This window comes from Meles meles, chromosome 7 (assembly GCF_922984935.1).
Source record: "Meles meles chromosome 7, mMelMel3.1 paternal haplotype, whole genome shotgun sequence".
Classification (NCBI taxonomy): domain Eukaryota; kingdom Metazoa; phylum Chordata; class Mammalia; order Carnivora; family Mustelidae; genus Meles; species Meles meles.
In genome coordinates, this window is record NC_060072.1 from 17,460,855 (window position 1) to 17,481,505 (window position 20,651).

At 45.8% G+C, this 20,651-nt stretch overlaps 1 protein-coding gene across 5 annotated transcripts in view; it reads right to left on the reverse strand.

Annotated features, from left to right (window-relative positions):
* Positions 1-2,800: 2,800 nt before the first annotated feature.
* TXNRD1 (thioredoxin reductase 1) overlaps positions 2,801-20,651 on the reverse strand; it is a 68,937-nt gene continuing 51,086 nt past the window's right edge. For all 5 annotated transcript variants that reach the window (XM_046011224.1, XM_046011226.1, XM_046011225.1 and 2 more), the window contains exons 13-15: positions 19,872-19,967; positions 16,051-16,185; positions 2,801-4,738 (exon numbers count right to left, since the gene is read on the reverse strand). In XM_046011224.1, coding sequence (XP_045867180.1) covers positions 4,676-4,738; positions 16,051-16,185; positions 19,872-19,967 — 294 coding nt within the window. In that variant the 3' untranslated portion in view covers positions 2,801-4,675. The remainder of the gene's footprint in view (positions 4,739-16,050; positions 16,186-19,871; positions 19,968-20,651) is intronic.

Sequence of the window (20,651 nt, forward strand, 5' to 3'; positions counted from 1 at the left end):
GCAGCGTGATTACCTGGCCTCAATTCCGAGACTCTGTGTCTCATGCAAGAGGAGGGAGACAGTCAGACAATGGCCAGTTGGTGGAGCAGTCAGAACACACACACCAGTTACGTATGGGCACAGTTCACGGTGCCCCTAAACCATCACAGCAGTAACATGAGAGATCGCAATGATGGGTCACCATCAAATACGATAATGAAAAAGTTTGAAAGACTGCAAGAATGGCCAAAATGTGACACAGACACAAAGTGAACAAATGCTGTTGGATAAAGGGCGTCCGTGTTATGCAGGGTTGCCACAAACCTTCAATCTGTTAAAAAAAAAAAAAATACTGGATCCACGAAGCACAAAATAAAGTATTTTCTCTGCTTGGAGTCTGGCCTCCTAGTTCCTAATGCAGAACCTCAGGGGATACATCCCCACTTGCTAGCATTCTAACATTTAAGCTGGAAGAACTACTGAGTAGATACACATGAATTTCTGTAAACAATATAATGATACAACAGATGGGTTAAGAAACCTTCAGGGGTGCCTAGGTGGCTCAGTCGGAGGGAGAGTCCCATGTTGGTCTCTGCGCTTGGCAGAGTCGGTTTGCCCCTCCCCCAGCTCCTGCTCTCTCCCAAATAAATAAAAACTTTAAAAAAAAAAAAAAAGAAAGAAATCTTTAGTTCCTAGGTACCCCTTCCTGACCCCACCTCCATTCCATGCTTTTCTGGGCAACCACCAGCTTACACTCCATATTCTTCATTTTGAGTTTTCATTCTCGTTTTCCCCTATGGTGCTATGCCAATTTTGTCTCTATACATACACTGCTTCATTCTCTCTGTTTGTGCACGCAGTGGAGTCACACTGTACGTTCTCCTTCATGGCTTTTTCACTCGGACTGCTTTAGACTGATGCGTGACGCTGTGTATTTCCTTGCTATAGTCTTATTCTATGGAGACACCACAATCTGTGTGTCCGTTCTTGCCTGATGGCTCTTGAGTCTGTTCCCAGGTTCCAGCTTTTGCTGTTCCTAACAGCACCATGAAAATTCTCGTAGGTGCCTCCTGGTGCGCAGACGTACGTGTGTGCGGGTACGTAACCGAGCGTGGTACAGCTGGGTTACAGGACATGCACGTTTAACTCGGTACTGGGTAACGTCAAACTGTGTTCCAAAGTGACCATACCGATTAATTTACACTCCTGCCAGCAATAAATAAATGTCCCACTGGCTCCACATCTTTGCCAACATTTGGCTGCTCTCAGACTGGAAATCTGCTCTCTAGCTGGAATGCAGCGGTATCTCAAAGCAGTCTACTGTGCTTTTTTCCTCAGGGCTGAGGTGGACTGGTCTTCTGTCCCTGCCCTTTCTACTCTCATTAGCATTTGCATCAAAGGTTCCGGGGGTAAGAGGAAGAGAGGAACTGGCTCCCTGAAGTGGCCATCTCTGACAGGTCCTGATCCAGGCCTCAGCTTAGCTCCGGCGGCCACACGGATCACAGAATGTTTTAGGTGCCTCTGCAGTACGCTTGCTTCTGTGCATTCACAGGGGCTTGTCTTGGATGCTGGGGGGCAGAGGTGAAGAACCCTGATCATCGAGGTGTAGAGACGGACCAGAAGTCACATACACCAGTCTCCATGTGGAGTCAAAGTCCTCTAGGAAAACACAGTGTCACCGAATGTAGGAGGAGACAACCCTTGGTGGAGGCGATCCAGAGCGGGGAGGTCAGGAGAGTGAATCTGGAGCACAGAGCAGGTGTGCACAGACTAGCAAATGAAAGCAGAGGTCAGAGGCGCAGGTGACAGGCCTGGGCCGGCAGGGGACTATGTGCCTATTTAGAGGCCTCTGGAAGACCCTGAGGGCCTGGGGCAAGGGAAGTTTGAGCAGTGACACCCTGGCTAGAGCGTGGTAAGAAACCGGCAGTGTAAAAGCCAGTCAGGAGAAGTGCTAAAACATCTCAAAGTACTGATTAATCCTGCATGAGGGCACTGCACCGTGGCAGGTGACAAGCCGGCAGTCCCCGGAATGGCTCCAGCAGCTCCCAAAGCTCCCATTCGTCGGAGGGGGGCGGCAGGCAGCATGGAAAGGCGGCGATGAGGCGGGGCCCGGGTCAGTCACAGGCCTAGCTCTGCTTCCAATCCCTGTTACATCACTATCTAGCTGGGCCATCCTGAGCAAAGGGTTCCCACCTCAGCCTGTCTGCAAAGGGCTGGGGACAGGTACGCGGCGAGCCTCGGTGCCTGGCACAGACTGCAGCGAACACACGCTTGGCTCTTACTGTTAGCACTCTGCAATCACTTGGGATGGAAGACAGATAGTTTGAAAAGGTTTTTGGTTAAGGACTCAACACAAAAGAGGGGTTTCTGCTGAACAACCTACACACAAGAAAATGAAGTGCGCGCGAGTGAGTCAACAGAGCCTGGGGGTCGGCATTCACGTGAACGCTGCACAACGTGACCGGCTGGCCACGGCCAGAGGCTGCCACCGGCCCTAAGCAGTTGGTGCGCTGGAGGATGGCTGGGTCCGGAGGGGAAGGAGGGATCACACAGCCGCACGCTGCTCTGTGGGCAAGTAACAGAGGGGCGCAGCCAAGGACATGCCGAGTGCTAAGAGGGAGGTTTGGGTGGGGGGTTTACAGCCCTAAAGGTCAAGACTGGGCAGTCCCATCAGGGTAAGCTGAAAAATGGAATCCGAAAAGCCAGAAACACGAGAACATAAACCTCTGCGGTCTTCATGAAGCTTCTGCAGCAATGAGCTGTCATCATCGTCAACACTACACCTGAACTCCGTCAGGCACGCAGTAAGAAGGCACACGGGGGGGATATTAATACCTTTTAATGTTTCACATTGTTTTTTTTCCAGAAGATATGTAACAAAATACATAGAATTTAATATGAATCATGAATCTCAGTACAGTGGGCAATTATAGAATGTAAATAAGACAAGCCAATAAACTATAATCCTTCTTGTGGGGGCCGAACATTCCATTCCACGAAGAGAGAATCACAACATGATTAGGCACGAACATATCATACTGCCTATCGTTCTAACTTCTGAGACTGGCAGGCTTGGAGAAAAAAAAAAAATTAAAAAAATAAATAAAACTGAACAGTCAACTGCCTCAGTTTCCCTCCATTCTCCTTCTGGTCTTCAAAGAATTGCGTGGGGGAGGGCATGAGGCAGAGCTGCAGGGGCAGGGTGAGGCGCTCTGCTGACTAAGAGCCAGGCAGACGCAGACGTTCCCTGAGGTGACCAAGAAATGTACTGTGGATCAGCCACTTGGCGTTGCCGCCGAGAATCCGGGCTGAGGGGAGGCGTGACCTGCTGGTGGGAGGCCTGATGGCCACAGCACAAGTTTCCAATCCAACTTCGAGAGGGACAAGGTGGCCCACACGTAGTCCTGGAAGAGTCCGCACCTTCACGCTCAAATCTAGGGCTGCGGAGCTAATCCCTCTCCGTCACCTACAAGCTGGAATGCTAAAGGAGCATAAACACTTCCGCCACGATTCCGCCAGGACCAGTCACTCACGCAACAGAAAAAAGTCAAAACCATTTGGTTTTTAAATGAAAATCCTTCACATCCACCTGTGGTCAAAAATAATAACTTATGACATTAATAGCTTCCTTTAAAAAGCAATTACCACAAAAGAGTTAAATCATTAAGTGTGGGAACACCTATTTTCCTATGAATGCAGCTCACAGGAAGGGACAGATACAAAGCACACGTGAAAAGTAAGGCCGTGATAGTCTGTGTTTGTAGCTTAAAGCTAAAGTTACCCCCAAAAAGTATTACACAAGTTAAATGCTTCTTACTGCAAAAGAGCTCACTTAGACCAACACAAACTATATAAAGGAAAACATTTATTGGTTTTCCCCGTTTAAGGTGCAACTCTGCCTCCCTGATGAGTCCTGGTGGGAATCCCCCTCCACCGGCAGCTCCACGCGCTGGAGATTACTTCCAACAGGCTGGCCAAGGAGCCACCTCCTTTCCTAAACACAATCAGAACTGATAATAGTCGGTGATACGGTGCACGGAGCAAACATGGCCAGATCCAACCCTAACTGTACTTGTTCTGGACACAGAACTCATTAGGGGAGACCCTGCTCAACGGCTGGTCACAGGGAACGGGACCCGGGAATCCTGGGGCAGTTCTCTCGTGTGGGACAAACCTACGCAGCTTCCAAGGGACCACATCACGCCTCCCATGCACAAGGCACCTTACTCGCATACTTCAGCCAAGACTGGCTTTTGGACAAAAATCGACAACTAACACTTCTCATTTCTAGTATCATTCACACTTGGAGGAAAAAAGAAAAAAAGAATCAATAGTAGAAAGCTTAACAGTAAGAATCAGCAAACCCACGAAGGGAAAGTCATGCTGAAACTGCTCGACAGCTGTTCCGTCACTGCCCACCACACGGGCTTGAGGCCAGCAACTTCATGGACGCACCGCACCGATGCCCTGCCGAGTGTCAGTTCCAGTCCGTCAACGGTGACCCCAGTGGGACGCTGCCCGCCTTCCACGCACCACCTATTACCCAGGAGATCCAAGGGGGCCTCGGGTGCTGTGAGCACAGGACACGCAGGTGCCAAAGTCCAAGACCCTTCCTAAAACCTCCCCTTGGATTTGGGCAAGGAAACACGGCGGTGGTCTGGAGTGTCGGCGGCAGCATCCTCACTGGGGCTTAACCTCAGCAGCCGGCCTGGAGGATGTTTCCCCCGGAGCGCTTGGTCACTGACAGAGTTGTGAACACCTGCGGGGAGGAGAGAGCAGGAGATTTTCAGACACCGGAGCACATGAGCTTAACAGCGAGCAGAGCAGGTAACACCGTAGCCGTCAAGAGTGACTTAGGGACTACTTAAAATGAATACAGCAGAAAAGTAGTATGACCAAGGATATCACAACTTCTCCAGATAAAAGGGGAAAAACATTTAAAACCAAGGTGAAAGAGAAAAAACTTTAACTTATATTAACTTTATATTACCATGGGCTTGATTAAAGCAATGAAATGCGTCACCCAAGTTGCTTGTCAATTCTCTAAAAGAAACCCACAATGGGATAGAGTCTGGATACGCAGAAAGGCATAAAGTACTCGGTTACAAACACCCGTGTGCCTGCTCACCTTGGGGATTACAAACGTAGTTAGCGCCCCCGTGCGCGCCCCGCCCGTCAGTGCTTACCACTCCTCTAACATTTCCTGCGTGTCTTCTGTGGGTTTTTAAAAACTTTTCCTCTAAATAGCAAAAATGATGTATGTACTCTTCGGCCACCTGCTTCCTCGGCTCTGTCCTGCATTTCTGTAATTCACTCACCCATATAGGTACAAAGAGCTCTAATTCTTCCACTCTGCACTCAGCAGTATTCAATTAACTACAGCACACTACATACACTGTATACTACAGACCCAATTATTCAAACAGTGTATATTACCAATTACATATCCAGGCTCCTATATGACTAATATGTTATTTGCAATACGCTCTGTGACATTCGAGCAGTCTCCCTGCACCCACAGCTAAGGTACAGTTGCTGGGCTGGAGGGTCACTTCCATGGGACTGGATTCCCAAGATGCCAGGCCAACTGGTACTCCCATCTGCAGTGACAGAAGAGCCCGCCTCCTGTCACATCCCTGAAAACATCTGGTGCTTGTGGACCTAGAGCATCTGTTCACAAAAACAATGATTCTACAGTGAGCAAAGTCTACTCAGATTAAAATACACAGAATTATACTGATCTTAAAACAGCAGACTTACAGTAGGCCCAGGATCTCATTTTTAGCATGAGTCCCAAGTGATTCATTCTAATGCAGGCTTGTCTTATAGTAGAATTTCTTGTGGAACACCAATGCAGGCAATGCACTGGGAATTTCTGGCAAAATCCAAAGTCTAGAAGTCTACTGCATGGTAAACTAACCAGCAGTTGCTCATCTTCGTAAGTTTTACCAAATAGGAAGCCCACGATCAAAATTTTTAAAAACGTACACTCGTACATATTTAGAAACAGATTTTCATTCCTGGTCAAATGGAGTAATCATAATCAGTACCAATCAGCTCTCTGGACAAAACTCATGGAACTACTTTAGACACCAGACAATAGGCAATCACCTAAAAAGGGGGAACAAGGTGAGCCTTCAACAGTCCTGGCTTTCTACCCAGAAGCATGTAAAAGATACTGGTGCAGCCCAGAGAGAGCACAGACATCTCGGGGACTTGGAGAAATGGAGACTGGGGAGGCTGAGGTGGCTGGGATCTGTGGGGCCAAATGCCCAAGAGGCGGCAGCTACCCAGAGAAAGAACTGTCCCCTCATCTCTGCCTGAATACCAAGCTATGCACATGCTGGCGGCAGGACCCCAGGAGCCAGAGAAGCAGCACCGGAGCTGCAAACTGAACCAGCACCAGAACCCACTCAGGGCCGGGAAACCTTCCAGTTTGCACCAACTGCAGTCAAGAGACTTCTCCGGGCCCCTGGAGCCATCAGGAGAGACCTCAGAAAGCCCCATCTAAAAACAGGGCTAGGCGTTACTAGCCCCAGAGTAAAAGCTACTTTAGACCAACCTTAAAAAGCTTAAAGACAAGCTTCCAGAGGATCAGGTGATCTACCGGGACATTAACCATCGACCACAAGAAAACTCAGTCCTCTTTAAAGGAAGACAACAAAACCCAGGTACTCGGCATAGACTCAAAGTACTAAATGATGAGGGGAAAGAAAAGAAAGAAACCTGTCAACCTAGAATTCTATGGTCAACAAAAACTTCCCTCCTCCATGAAGAAAGCAAAATGGAGACATTTCAGACAAAAGCGAAGCAACTTTGTCACTAGCAGACCTACACTACCAAAAATGTTAGCAGAGGTTCTTCCGGCTCAGGGAAATGCAACCAGAGGGTAACAAGCCTTTAACTCACCACCCCCAGCTAGCCCAACTCTTCTAAGGCCCTTCTTGTGCCAGGCTGGGCTCTGGATCCCAGCCCTCACTTCTTATTTCCTGTGTCACCTGAACCCACCCCTTTTTACTCTTGACCTTGCCTTTTCCATTGGTTCTTCCTTCTTGGCTTTTAAACTGGCTCACATTGCATTATTAAAAAAAAAAAAAAAAAACATTCTCCCTCAACCTTATGATCACTTCTACCAACACCGTCTCTTACCCTCTTTACAGACTAAATCTTAAGCTCTTGGTACTTAGAGTCTATTTTGATTCCTCATTTCACTGAAATCTGGCTTTGGTCCCTGCCACGCCTATAGGTCATCAAGAACCCTCTGGCTGCCAAACCCAGAGGGCACCTTGCAGTCTTCCCTTCACACAGCCCTCTGTAACACTTCTTGTCATCTGCCTCACCTCCCTTTTAACAACTCTCTCCTCTCTTGTCCCAGGAGAATGACTGTGGCTACTCCCGCCGTTGGCACGGAGGCACGCTGAACTCCCATCTCCCCCAGTTCGCAGGCCAGCTATGCTGCACCAATGCCGCCACGCAGGCCGGGAGGCACTGCCCCAGGCTTCCGCCCCAGCTCTACCCCCCGACACCCTCACATCGCATCTCATTCAGTCTACTCCCCCTTTTAGGCACCATCTCTCCAGCCAGCGTCCCTCCTGAACCATCCACCAGTAAGACCTAACAAATACCTCTTCCTGGACACTTCCAATCCACTCTGTCCAAGACCCGCACCTCCCTCTCCCTTCATCCTGCAGCTCTCAGTGGCGGCCATCACCAGGCCACGCATCTGCAATGAACGCTGCTTCTGTCTCCATTCCTGCTGATAAGCAATCAATTATGAGGTCTTACATAGCTGCTTCTCTGTCGTATCTGAGCTCTCTTTGTGTTAACACTGATACTTAATTCACGTCTTATAATTCTGACTGAACTACCGGGAAGTTTTTGCTAATTTCCAAAACAGACAACCTCATGAAGACCTGTTGTGTGGATCACACAATATACACTTTCACCCTATTAGATGTGAGGCGCCCAGGGCTTGCTATGGCCGGGGTCATGCATGGAAGCAGGAAGCGTCACTTCGTAACCGTGTGAGCACCAAGGTGTGCTCGCCTACACCTCCTTCCCCTCTGTGACTTAGCCAGAGATGCCCTGGGAAGGGGCTGCTCCTACCAGTCAGGCCCTGGAGCATGTGCAGCTGACCCCTGATGACCACAGGGCTCGGCAAGGAAAAGACCTGTTTTTATAAGCAAAACACCACCACCACCACCCAAACTGTCCATCTGTACTGCCCAGTCATGAAAATGTGGAAGGGCTTTGTGTTCATTAAATATAGAAGCATATTTGGTTACTGAGTACAATAAAGATTTCAAGCCAAACCTTACCGGTCACACCAAGTAGGCTGGACGGAACACCATTAAGTTTCAGTGGAGTGCATCTGTCCTCCCCTACACCCACGCTGACCTTCGCCAGCCACTAAGCGTCTTCCTGAGATGGGAGGCCATGGTTCGTTTGAGAGAGTCCCGTGAGGAAACAAGGCTCATCAAGTACCCACGTCTGTGTTGACTAACCTGGACACACCTGGGCAAACTTTCTGGTCACTACCCCCCTGATTCCTGAGAAGTAACTGGTTTCCCAGCTTTTAATATAAAGATGAAAGAGCAAAGAAATCAAGGCTACTTTGATTTATGCAGGTCAAAACAATAGGAATCGGCACCAAAACTACTTTTGAATAAAAGGAGAAAAGCTTTTGTGTAAAAGAGGAACAAACTAAAAAACAAACAAACAAACAAAAAAAGGGAACTGAGAAAAGCCCTGGGTCCATTTCGGTCTTAAAGTAGTGACAAAAGCCTTTTACCTCTTCTATACCAATATATGGTATATATTGTTATGTACAATATATACCACATATTGTTATGTACAATATATACCATATATAATAAGCATCTTAAAAAATTCAGACCCAAGTAATAATGGACAGTATTTTAAAACATTAAAAATATGAAGCCAGGGGGCGCCTGGGTGGCTCAGTGAGTTAAAGCCTCTGCCTTTAGCTCAGGTCATGATCTCAGGGTCCCGGGATAGAGCCCTGCATCAGGATAGAGCCCTGCATCGGGCTCTCTGCTCAGCAGGGAGCTTGCTTCCCTTCCTCTCTCTCTGCCTGCCTCTCTGCCTACTTGTGATCTCTGTCAAATAAATAAATAAAATGTTAAAAAAAAAAATGAAGCCAGAAGAAAATACAAACAATTCACATCTTAAAAAAATACGTTGGCAAAGATATGTAAAAATTCTTTACAGTTAGTCCTTTTTTACTAACACAGGAAAAAAAATTCACACTGAATTTTGCAACATTTTCATTAGCACTCCTAAATTCACGCTGATAACACTGTAAAAGCTATGGCAACTCTTTTGAAAAGCAATAAAATTCCTTTGTTTAAAATAGATGTGCAACTGTGGACAAGGACCGAAAGACAATACGTGATAATGAAAGCAGATGTGTTAGGATGATATCATCAAATATTAAAATACCATCAAACATGCTGGCTTCAATTATTATAAAGGAAGAAGGATAAAAAGCCAGCTAATATATTACAGCAAATTTCAGGCTTCTGAATTTACAAGCTTGAGTTTTATTTCTCAGAAATTAGTTTAGAAACAGAACTGGTAGGAGATCTGGATAGAAAAGGAAACTCGGGGCACCTGGGTGGCTCAGTCAGTTTTAAGTGGCTGACTCAGATTTCGGCTCAGGTCATGATCTCAGGGTGGTGAGCCAGAGCCCCAAGTCAGACTCCATGCCAGTGCAGAGCCCGCTTAAAATTCTCTCTCCCCTACCCTACACAGCTCGCACAAACTTACTCTCTTAAAAAGAATTAAAAAAGAAAAGAAAACCCATCAGGGTGCCTGGGTGGCTCAGTGGGTTAAAGTCTCTGCCTTTGGCTCAGGTCATGATCTCAGGGTCCTGGGATCGAGCCCCGCATGGGGCTCTCTGCTCAGCAGGGAGCCTGCTTCCCTTCCTCTCTCTCTGCCTGCCTCTCTGCCTACTTGTGGTCTCTGTCAAATAAATAAATAAAAATCTTAAAAAAAAAAAACCATCAAGAATACAGGATTTTTAAGAAGAATTTTAAAAAAGAGCTCTTATCTATTTTTCCTGTATTGATAACATGTTCATGGTAAAGATGTGAAAAAGCCAAAGTGCCACACTGCTGATCAGTCTAAATGAAAAAAAAAAAAAAAAAAAAAAAGATAAGGTGAGTTTTTACAAGATTAAAAAAAAAATTTTTTTAAGGATTATTTCTTTATTTGAGAGACAGAGAGTGGGAGAGAGCAAACGCACAGGCAACGCACAAGCTGGAGGAGGGGCAGAGGGAGCAGGCTTCCAGCTGAGCAGAGAGCCCGACGTGGGACTTACCATGACCTGAGCTGAAGGCAGTTGCTCAACCAACTGAGCCACCCGGGCGCCCTTATTTTTATAAGATTCTTGTGTGCATGTAGCCTCTTTAGAATTTTCATAAAAACACATCTTTTTAAAACGAGCATGGAGGCCACCCCTGCATGCTTCTCCATGCCAGCGCGAAGAACACGTCCAAAAGTCAAGCGCTGCTGTTGGGTACTCCCCTCACCTTCAGATCCGCCACTGCCGCCCCGTCCCACAAGCCCCCTACCCAGGCTGCGATTAGGTTGACAACTAAAAATTTTTGATGTTCAGCACAAAGACTGACTTAAAAACATTTCACTGGGGTCTTTCCTAATGCTTTCTCCTCATGGGCTATTATTTTTCCCCTACCAATAAACTTGATTAGTTGAAATTACTACTCTAAATGATGTGCAATCATTTTCCTACTCAATTACTGCGGCTCAGAAATCCCGAATAAATCAGCACCACACTGTCTTCGCACTGAATAACGCTAATGCATGACAATGCTCCAGGCGTTAAGACTCCCCGGCACTGACACCAAAGAGATCTCAGTCAAAACAACAGTACTCCCTCCTTCTTCTAGAGCAGTTCCTCAGTGAGGAATCTGCCAACTCTTCTCAGTAATTACACTCAGAACCAAAGGCTGGTTGCTCAACTGCCCGGGTTCTGTTATCAGAACGCCACGAAGAGCACTCAGCCACTCACTCCGAAAACCACCCACCGCTGGCTCAGAGCCGTGGCTCGTTCTCAACACTTTAAAACAGTGCTTGCGACCAGTTTTTAACTTATTATTACCTCTAATTCAAGCCATGGACTGGCATTGGTGAAATCCAATAAGAATGTATTAGAAAATGAAATTTTAAAAGGCATGTAAAATTAAAAGCCAAGCCCAGATACGGTCAGAGTTTGTCAAGTTCCTACCCCACTCTTGTTCCCTTCTGCCCGTATCTCACATGCACCGGTAACACCGTGGGCGGCACATCTGGACAGCATAAAGCCAGACACAAAAAAGCACTGGACCTGGTAGCCAATCGAATGACTGTCCAAGTCAGACCTACCATCTAACACAGAAAATATAGTCCCTTAAAGCTCCCTACAAATCAGATCTCACTTTCCCTTGTTCAAGATACTGTAAAAAAAATACTTCCATAGTTGGGAGAACAGAAGACTCTGGTTTCTCAAAATCTGATTTGCGAGCAAGTAGCTCTTACTGAGGGAGAAAAAAAAAAAACAAAACACTCCTCTCTTGCCTGAATGGAAGAAAATAACTGTAAATCATATATCTAGTAAGAAGTTCGTATCTAAAATATACAAAGAATTCATACAATTCAACAGCAAAATATCAAATCCAATTAAGAAATAGGCAGGTCTGCACAGACATTTTTCCAAAGACATCCAAATGGTCAACAAAGACATGAAAAAATGGTCCACGTTATTAATCATCAGGGAAATGCAAATCAAAACTAAAATGAGACACCAGGTCACACCTGTTAGTATGGCTATTAACATAAAGAAAAGAATTAAGTGTTGGCGAGGACGTGGAGAAAAGGGAACCCTTGTGCACTGTTGAGGGAAATACAAGTTGTTCCAACCACTATGGAAAACAATACGGAGGTTCCTTAAAAAGAGAACTATCAATATGATCCAGGAAGTCCAATATTGGGTATGTACCCCCCCCCCAAAAAAAACAAAAAAGACCAATTTGAAAAGGTATCTGCACCAGGGTGCCTGGGTGGCTCAGTCAGTTAAGCATCTGCCTTCAGCTCAGGTCATGATCCCAGGGTCCTGGGATTGAGTCCTGCGTCAGGCTCCCTGCTCAGTGGGGGGAGTCTGCTTCTCCCTCTGCCCACAACCCCCACCATCACTTATGCTCTCTCTCTCACTTACTCTCTCCCTCAAATAAATATATAAAATCTTAAAAACAACAAAAAACTCACAGAGAAAACAGACTGGTGATTGCAAGAGGCAGGGGTGGTAGGTAGGAAAAATGGGGATGAACTATTTTCTTTTCTTCTTGTTTCTGTTTTTAAATAAAGTTTTTTTTTATGATTTTATTTTTAAGTAATCTCTGCACCCAACATGTAGCTTGAACTCATGACCCTGTGATCAAGAGTCACATGCTCTTCTGCTGAGCCAGCCGGGCCCCAGGAGAGAAGCTTTTTCCCAGTGTGCATCTCTCCCCACCCCACCCCCAGCCCCCTCAGGAAATGCTGTAAAGATGACCTTGAGTGAAGCCACATCTTCTTTTTTTTTTTCTTAAAGATTTTTTTATTCATTTATTTGACAGATAGAGACCCTAAGTTGGCAGAGAGGCAGGCAGAGAGAGAGGGGAAAGCAGGCTCCCTGCTGAGCAGAGAGCCTGATGCGGGCTTGATCCCAGGACCCTGAGATCATGACCTGAGCCGAAGGCAGAGGCTTAACCCACTGAACCACCCAGGCACCCCGAAGCCACATCTTCTAATAATGCAATGCCGGGGAGAACCCAGCCTAGACACACTGCACAGCGCAGCTCACCAACCCTAGGACTGCAGTACCATCTCTGTTTTAGCTACTGTGGAAACTAAGGTGGCTGAAAAGCTCGGTGCTGTGGCCAGGCCCGTCTCCCACACAGTCGTGTTGCCACCAGGAAAATCATTTCCATTTCTTAAATTCTATGTCCGACACTGTGGAAGGGACAAGGCAGTGGAGTGCCATCTGCACAGTCTCTGAAGCCAGACTGGTTGGGTGTGAATCCTGGTTCTCCCAGTTCCGAGTTGGAGAACCAGGGACAAGTTATTCAATCCCCCTGTCCTCCATTCCCCCATCTGTCAAATGGAGCTACGACTGCCCCCCACCCAGGGAATTCTTATAAGGACCCCGCAGAGAGCAGACTGCCTGACACACAGAGGAGGGCCTGATGAGCACCGCCACTAGGTTCTGCATCACTCCCCCGGAACCTGCTTCAAGCCCCAGCTGTCCGATCACTCCTACCTCTTCCCTGTCCCACTTGCCGTCAGTTGGCAAGCACCACCAAGCCCACTCCCTATTTGTCTCCCAAACATATCAAGGTCTCCCACTGCCCAGCGCCCCCTCCTCCCTTACTTCCAGATGTGCTGCTCTGGTTCAGCAGGTCCAAGACCACAGCGTAGCCAGGGACTGATTTCTCTCCACAGTGCATCTGATCACATTACCCCCGAGCTAACCTCTCGGCCGAACCCCAATGTCCCGAGGATAAAGCCCAAAAATACCCTGCCTTGGTTTACAAGGCCATAACCTAGCATAATTTTTCCCCCTCTCTCTGGACTCTGCAAACTACAGCAGTACTAAGGGCTTTCCAGTTCCATGAAGGAACAAGACCTCTCCCACAGAGCCTTGTCTCTGGTGTTCCCTCTGAATAGCTAACTACAACACATTCCACTCGTGGTAGACAAGAACTACGTCCTCAACCATCCTGCCCCCCGCATCCCTACCCCAGACAACGCTTTGGACTGATCCTGATCTGGGGGCTCATCCCCCTGAAGTGCAACCAGCCCTTCACTAGCTGCCTCCTGCTCTGTCTTAATCTCATCTTAAACCCCTGCTCTAGCCTCACAAGCACCCAGTACAGTGCCACACACATAACTGCACATCAAGTATGTTTGCAGACAGACCACCCAATTTTTCTCTCATTAATCATCCACCAGCTTGGAAAAAAAATTTTTTAAGCCCTATCGTATCAGTGAAACTTTCAGCCTCCAAGCTTCAAAGTCACAGGAGAACCAACAGATGGAGATGTACAGCAGCAAATGCTTACAGAGGTCCCCAGATGTGCCAGGTCTACCAGGGAGAAGAGGCCTTTGGCCGACCTGCCTGCAGGCAGGGGACTGGGGAAGACGCCCTGCCTCTTCAGCACACCTCTCTGCCCAGCCCGCAGTCCTCCTGCCAGAAGCCCCCCAACTCGACACTGCTGGGCCACGACACAACACAACCACACAGGCAGGAGAGTGGGTCTTCTCATCAGCCCAGTGAGAGCTAAGCTCAGATTTACAAAGTTCGACACTCACATATGCAAGCTGAGAAGTCATCTTTTCATCCATGCCAGAGATAACTGCTGTTGTTTTTGAGTATCTCAGACTGGTTTCTAAAGTTTAAATATACTCACTGTTGTGGGTTAAGTCTCCCAGAAAGATATGCTCAAGTTGTAACCCCTGCCCCTGTCAACATGGCCTTGTTTGGGTAACACCAGCTGGACTCGAGCAGCTCCTAATCCAATGACCAACGTCCTAATAAGGGGCATCCAGACACAGACACACAGGAGGCAAGGCCGGGCACGTGAAGACGGAAGCGGAGCCTGCAGCGATGCAGGAATGAGCCAAGGACAGCCAAGGACGCCAGCGACCACCAAAAGTTTGGAAGAGGCCAGGCAAGACCCTTCTCGAGAGCCCCAGGAGGAAGCATGGCCCTGCTAACACCTTGATTGCAGACTTCCTGCCTCCAGAACTATGCGAGAATAAATTTCTGTTGTGTTAGGCCACCCAGTGTGTGGTACTTGGTTACCACCAAGTCTTTTTAAAGCATCATATTATATACTAATATTTATCTCACTGAACATGTTTTTTGAAAAAAGTGAACTTAGTTTGTTCCCTCCCGAGGCAGATAGTCATTACACCGAACAAAAAAGATATACTGTACAATCTTTAAGAACTTCAATCTGGACTCTCTTTCAATTTGGGGGTCATATTTTTAAAAGACCAGTTCTATTTCCCCCAAACAGAAGTTTTCTATGAATAATGCCCTGGTCACTACACACATTAATATTTTATACATCCATCCCAGCCAGGTGCATATTAATATAGAGGAGGACCCTATCCCGAATCATAGAAAAGGCAAAGCAGAAAGAAACTGACACATTTTTCCAGGTCTTAAAAGTTGGCCTTTCACACACTCAGCAAAGAGTTCAGTTGTGGGATGGCAAAAAGAGCAGAGATCAACCGGGTAAAAGGCCATAGAACGAAATCAGGCACGAGTGTGCACACGTGTGTGAAAGCACACGTCCACGCCGGAAACCATGGACTCTGTGGCCAGTTAACAGCTACGATTTTCGGCTCCACAGCTAAGCTGGTCTAATACGAGCTACCTCCTCTCAGCCTCCGCCGTGGTCTCCAAAGTAGACACACTTTTGGTTTACAAGGATGGCTTCACAGTAAGCAGGACAACATTCAACCCTTGCAAGATTCCAGACAAGCTAAGAAACACTGAGAGCCAGAGGCCCAGAGCGCTCAAGTTCCACTTCCCGTGTCATTTGCTTCATCTTTTAAAAAAGCATCTGTTTCAAGTCTCATCTTTTGATACCAAAACTAAAGAGGGAGACAACATCATCTAGCCTTGAGCTGGCTCTGGGGTAACAGGATTGAAGCTCTTTCTGGGTATGAATGGCACTATTTCGAATGCCATGAAAATAATTTAGGAGACATGATAAAATTTAAGGCACATCTCTATAAATAAATCACTGCCATCATTTTTACCATTAGCATGGAACTACTATCCAGCTCACACAAGAAACGAAAGTATCTGAAAAAGGAAAAATTGTTTCTACAGACAAGGCTCCTTTTGAGGTATTCCATTATGAATTAAACTGGAAGGAGGAACAGCAGTAGCTCAACTACAGCAGAAAGACACTAACTTCAGAGTCCTGGACTTGCCCCTTGCAAGCCAGGTGCCACTGTGCACTTTTGAACAGAGCTGTCCAAGTGCAGGTGACCCACCTCTGCACACACGGGATGGATTCCGATGGTACTGTCCAGCTGCTTTTTCGTCAGCCCACACTTGAGGGCAGCTGCAAAGCCTTGTGTCACTTCTCCAGCATTTGGACCCAGTACGTGGAAGCCCACAACACGTTCCTAAGATGTAAAATAAAGGAATACAGTTACGCTGATTCTTGCCCTCTTAACAACCTAGAATGTGGACCTGGTCTATTCTAAAAACCCTGGTCAGAAATGATCAAAGACTTATATTAACACTTGCTAAAACTGACTTAGGCTGGAGATACTCCAACATGGGGCCAGTAGAGTGTGGTAGTTACAAGCAAACAAGAAGGGAGAGAAAAGAGTCAGCCTTGAGCAATGAGGAAGGAAATCATTAAAAGCAAACATGTCTGCAACTCCTTAAGCACCAAAATGTTCTGGAAAATGTTTCAAAGGGCAGTTCTGTCCTCATCTCCTCTATCTGGCTGCCTCAAAGCTCCAGATAAACTATCTGGGATAGCTGTAACATTTAAAAGCAGTCATTTCCGGGTGCCTGGCTGGCTCAGTCGGTAGAGTATGCAACTCTTATCTTGGGGTTGTGAGTCTGAACCCCATGCTAGGTGTAGAGATGACTTTAAAAAAGGTAAAAATCTATGGGTGCCTGGGTGGTGCAGTCAGTTAAAGCGTCTGACTCTCAGTTTTGGCTCAGGTCATGATCTCGAGGTCGTGAGATCAAGCCCCACGTTAAACTCCACACTCAGCGTGGAATCTGCTTAGGTTTCTCTCTCGCCCTCCCCTTATTTACCTCTCACCCACTCTTTCACTCTCTAAAATAAAAAGTCTTTTTTTAAAAATTGGAAAAAAATAAGTAAAAGCAGTTGTTTAAATTAAAAAATCATCTTAATGAAGGCTTTGGGGGTAGAAGGAATAGTTACACTTAAAACTCTTCCAATCTGAAACCATTTCTGAAACAAACAGAAAAATGTTGGCAACTCTGAACAAACTCTAAATCCTAAACTCCAGATACCTCTGCCAAGGGCAGAGAAATCTGGTGCATTCTAATGTTCAAATTTCATCACTGAGCTATTCCAACCTCCTCCCCACGGATAAGGCACCTCAGGCTGCTGGGTGCACAGCCTTATCTAAGGTTCAATCATGGCCTGGAAAACAATCAGGAAGGTTGTCCTGTTGCCAAAGTACTGTAATAATATTCCTCCTTGAAATCTTGCATTATTTATCCTGCCCATCGTGGGTTTAGTGTATGGATAAAGCACCAAACACACTGCACTTAAAATATACTAGATTTATGCTTAATAATAGGGACAGATCTCAAAGTAAGAGATTTTTTTTAAAAAAGTTGCAGGCTTCTGTTTTTAACTGAGGGGACCACTCTTAAATCACAATGCATAATGCTTACAGATACATAACAGGCAGCAAACGCAAAAACATGAACAGGTGAGGCACTCACATCAAAACAGTGTTGCTTCGGGGGCCGGGGAGGAGTACAGGATGGAGAAGGAATACCAAAGACGACACGGGCATAGGGTAATGCTTAAGAGCATGGGATCTACACTGCCTCGGATTAGTTCCAACTCTGCCATGAACTAGGTAAGTGAGCTGAGCACAGTTACTTAACCTCCCCGTGCTTTAGTTTCCTCATGAATAGAATGGGCGGAACAAGAGTACACACCTCACAGGATTACATAAGAATGAAGTTAATACATGTGGACCTCCAAGTAGTACATGGTACAGAGTAAGTACTCTGTGCTTCTAACAACGTAAGTTGTTACAAATTTCTTCTGCGATGGTTTCTCTCTAATAAGAGAAAAGCTCTGAAGCAAACACACCAGAATGTGAACATTCATTGAATCTGGATGGTCAGTACTTTCCCCGTCTTCCTGTAAATGTTAGTATTTCATGTAAGAGTAAGCACAGCACACGAAAAGAATAAAAGCCTGGCAAATAAACACTGGAAAAACGAAGCACAGGTAGACACTGCGAAGTGACTGACTCACAATGAATAAAGCATATGCCCCAAGGATGGTCAAGTTCTAGAAGCATGCTTTTGTGTAAGATTGCTCATGACAGATGAATGACAAGTATTCACCTTTTCTAATACTATCTAATCTACTTTTCTAATACTATCTTTGTGTATGAAAATAACTGAAAAGAATATCGACCTCCTTATAGTCTCAACTATTTTAATTAAGATGGGCTCATTAGCAGCGAAAACTATTTTCCATATTATATTTTAAAAGTGTCATTTGAGGGGTGCCTGGGTGGCTCAGTCAGTTGAGCATCTGCCTTCAGCTCAGGTCATGATCCCAAGGTCCAGAAATTGAGCCCTGAGGAGGGCTCCCTGCTCAGCAGACGTCTGCTGCTGTTACTCCCTGGCTAGCACTCTCTCACATGCTCTCTCAAATAAAATCTTTATAAAATGTTACTTGAACAAATGACACAGCAGTGGAAAAAAAGACAATGAGCCACATACAGGGAAAACAGATTTGCCTGGTCTGAAGGAAAATGTGGTGGTTTCACTGACTGCTCCATGCAACAAGCAAGTGAACGATTTCCTGCTCGAGGGAGACCCCAGACAGCTGGAGAGAACATCGGACATCTTCCCCTTCCGTCTACAGCAGGATTGATAGTTAATGCTATCAAACATTAAAGTGTTTTATCAAACACTTTTAATGATAAAACCTATGTGTGCAAAGGAAATAAGTGCATAAAATTGTTCTTTATGTCAACCGCATCCTAGTGTCTTCATTTACTAAATGCATCTAGAATGATCCTTTTCAAGGGAGATCCAGATTTTCCTATACTGCTCTCTGAGGCTATAGTTTCTCAACAGGGTCACTGTTCAATTATAATTATATTCAAATTATTCAAATCCCCAAATAAGAAAAGTGTGAGTTTATTTGGCTTTTAACTATGGATTCTTTAGCATGATTTATATTTTTACTCACATCTTTTTCTTTTTTTTTTTTTCAAGATTTTTTTATTTATCTATTTGACAGAGAGAGAGATCACAAGTAGGCAGAGAGGCAGGCAGAGAGAGAGAGAGGAAGGGAAGCAGGCTCCCCGCTGAGCAGAGAACCCGATGCGGGGCTCAATCCTAGGACCCCGGGATCACAACCTGAGCCGAAGGCAGAGGCTTTAACCCACTGAGCCACCCAGGCGTCCCACTGCTTTTTCTTTTTAAAGGTAAGATCCCAGCTAAGTTAAAAATACCAGTTCTCATCAGATCCAATCCACAAGTATGTGTGTGTGCATGCATGTGTTCTGAGTATGGGAACGGCAGCCAAAAAAGACAGAAAACCAAGCGTGTCTTCAATCACTTTACAGGCATGGAAATAAGTCCTGTGAGGTCCAGGAGTTTGCCCACAGGCTTTTAGTTACCGGTTGTTACATGCAGCAGTCGCCAATGACATCTTAAATCAGAACCCAGTCAGAAGGTCTTCCTGCTACACCGCTCATTAGGGCCAACTGCTTAGGACATAAACGTGTGTTACTCCTGTTCTTTTATATCTTCTCATGATTCCTAGAAGTCACTGACTTCAGGGCTTCCCTTTTATGAACACACACAGTTCTTAAGTTGTCTGTGTGGTCTGCGCTCACAAGGTCGGCAGGCCTCTCAGCCCGATGCAGGGCCCTGTGCTGAGGACGCTGAGAGCAGACCAAGTGGCATCACTGTGGCACCTGCCCTCAGCGTCCACACGGCTGGGAAGACCAACAAGTAAAATACTAAAGGAATGCATGTCCATTCTGTGACTAAGATAGAACTACATATTAAAAACAAAATGAAGTTACTGGAAAAAAGGATTCATGAGGATTTCACTTACATTGTCTTTGATATTACAGATTACTTTTGCATAACATTTGTTGTTATCTCTCGATGGAATTGTCCACTCCAACGGCCAGAAGTAACTATGGTAAACCTGAGAAGATATACAAACAATTTAAGACCCATTATCTTAAGAAGTATGTTTGTCAAACACCAGCTGTGGATTAAAAATACTGGAGGCTCTTTGATACTCAGACTTTCATTAAATAGTAAGATCCATGCAATAAATAGGAATTTGGTCAGATAGTAAATGACCTTAAACTTGTTGTCAGGCCCCTCTGCTACAGGCTCATCCCTTAATTATATCTCAATCTCAGAAAAGTAAACCTTAAGTAATAATAACAACAAAAAGCAAGCAAACGACAGAAAGAAGCCAGGTAATTACTTGCTGTCTTACATCAAAAAAAACAAGAGAGGAAAAAAAAAAAAAAAAAAACAAGAGAAAAAAATAACCCAACACTATATTGCATAGGAATGACAACTTTGGGCAAGACGCGAGTAAGGTGCCAGGAACAATTACAGCAATTATCCAGTTCCTTGCTTGATGCTTCCAAAGACATTCCCTCCTTTGGAGGAATTTATAATTCACCAAAAGCAATGAAGAAAACAAGGAGGGAGGCAGGGAAGATGAGAGGTGGAAGGACGCAGGTATCTTGACTGATGCTTAATGAACTTAAATCTGGGTGAATACAGGGATTTTTTTTCCACCTCCAGCTGCCAGTCTTAATTCAAAACATATATGGTTGGCTACCCCCCCCTTTTTTTTTAAAGATTTTGT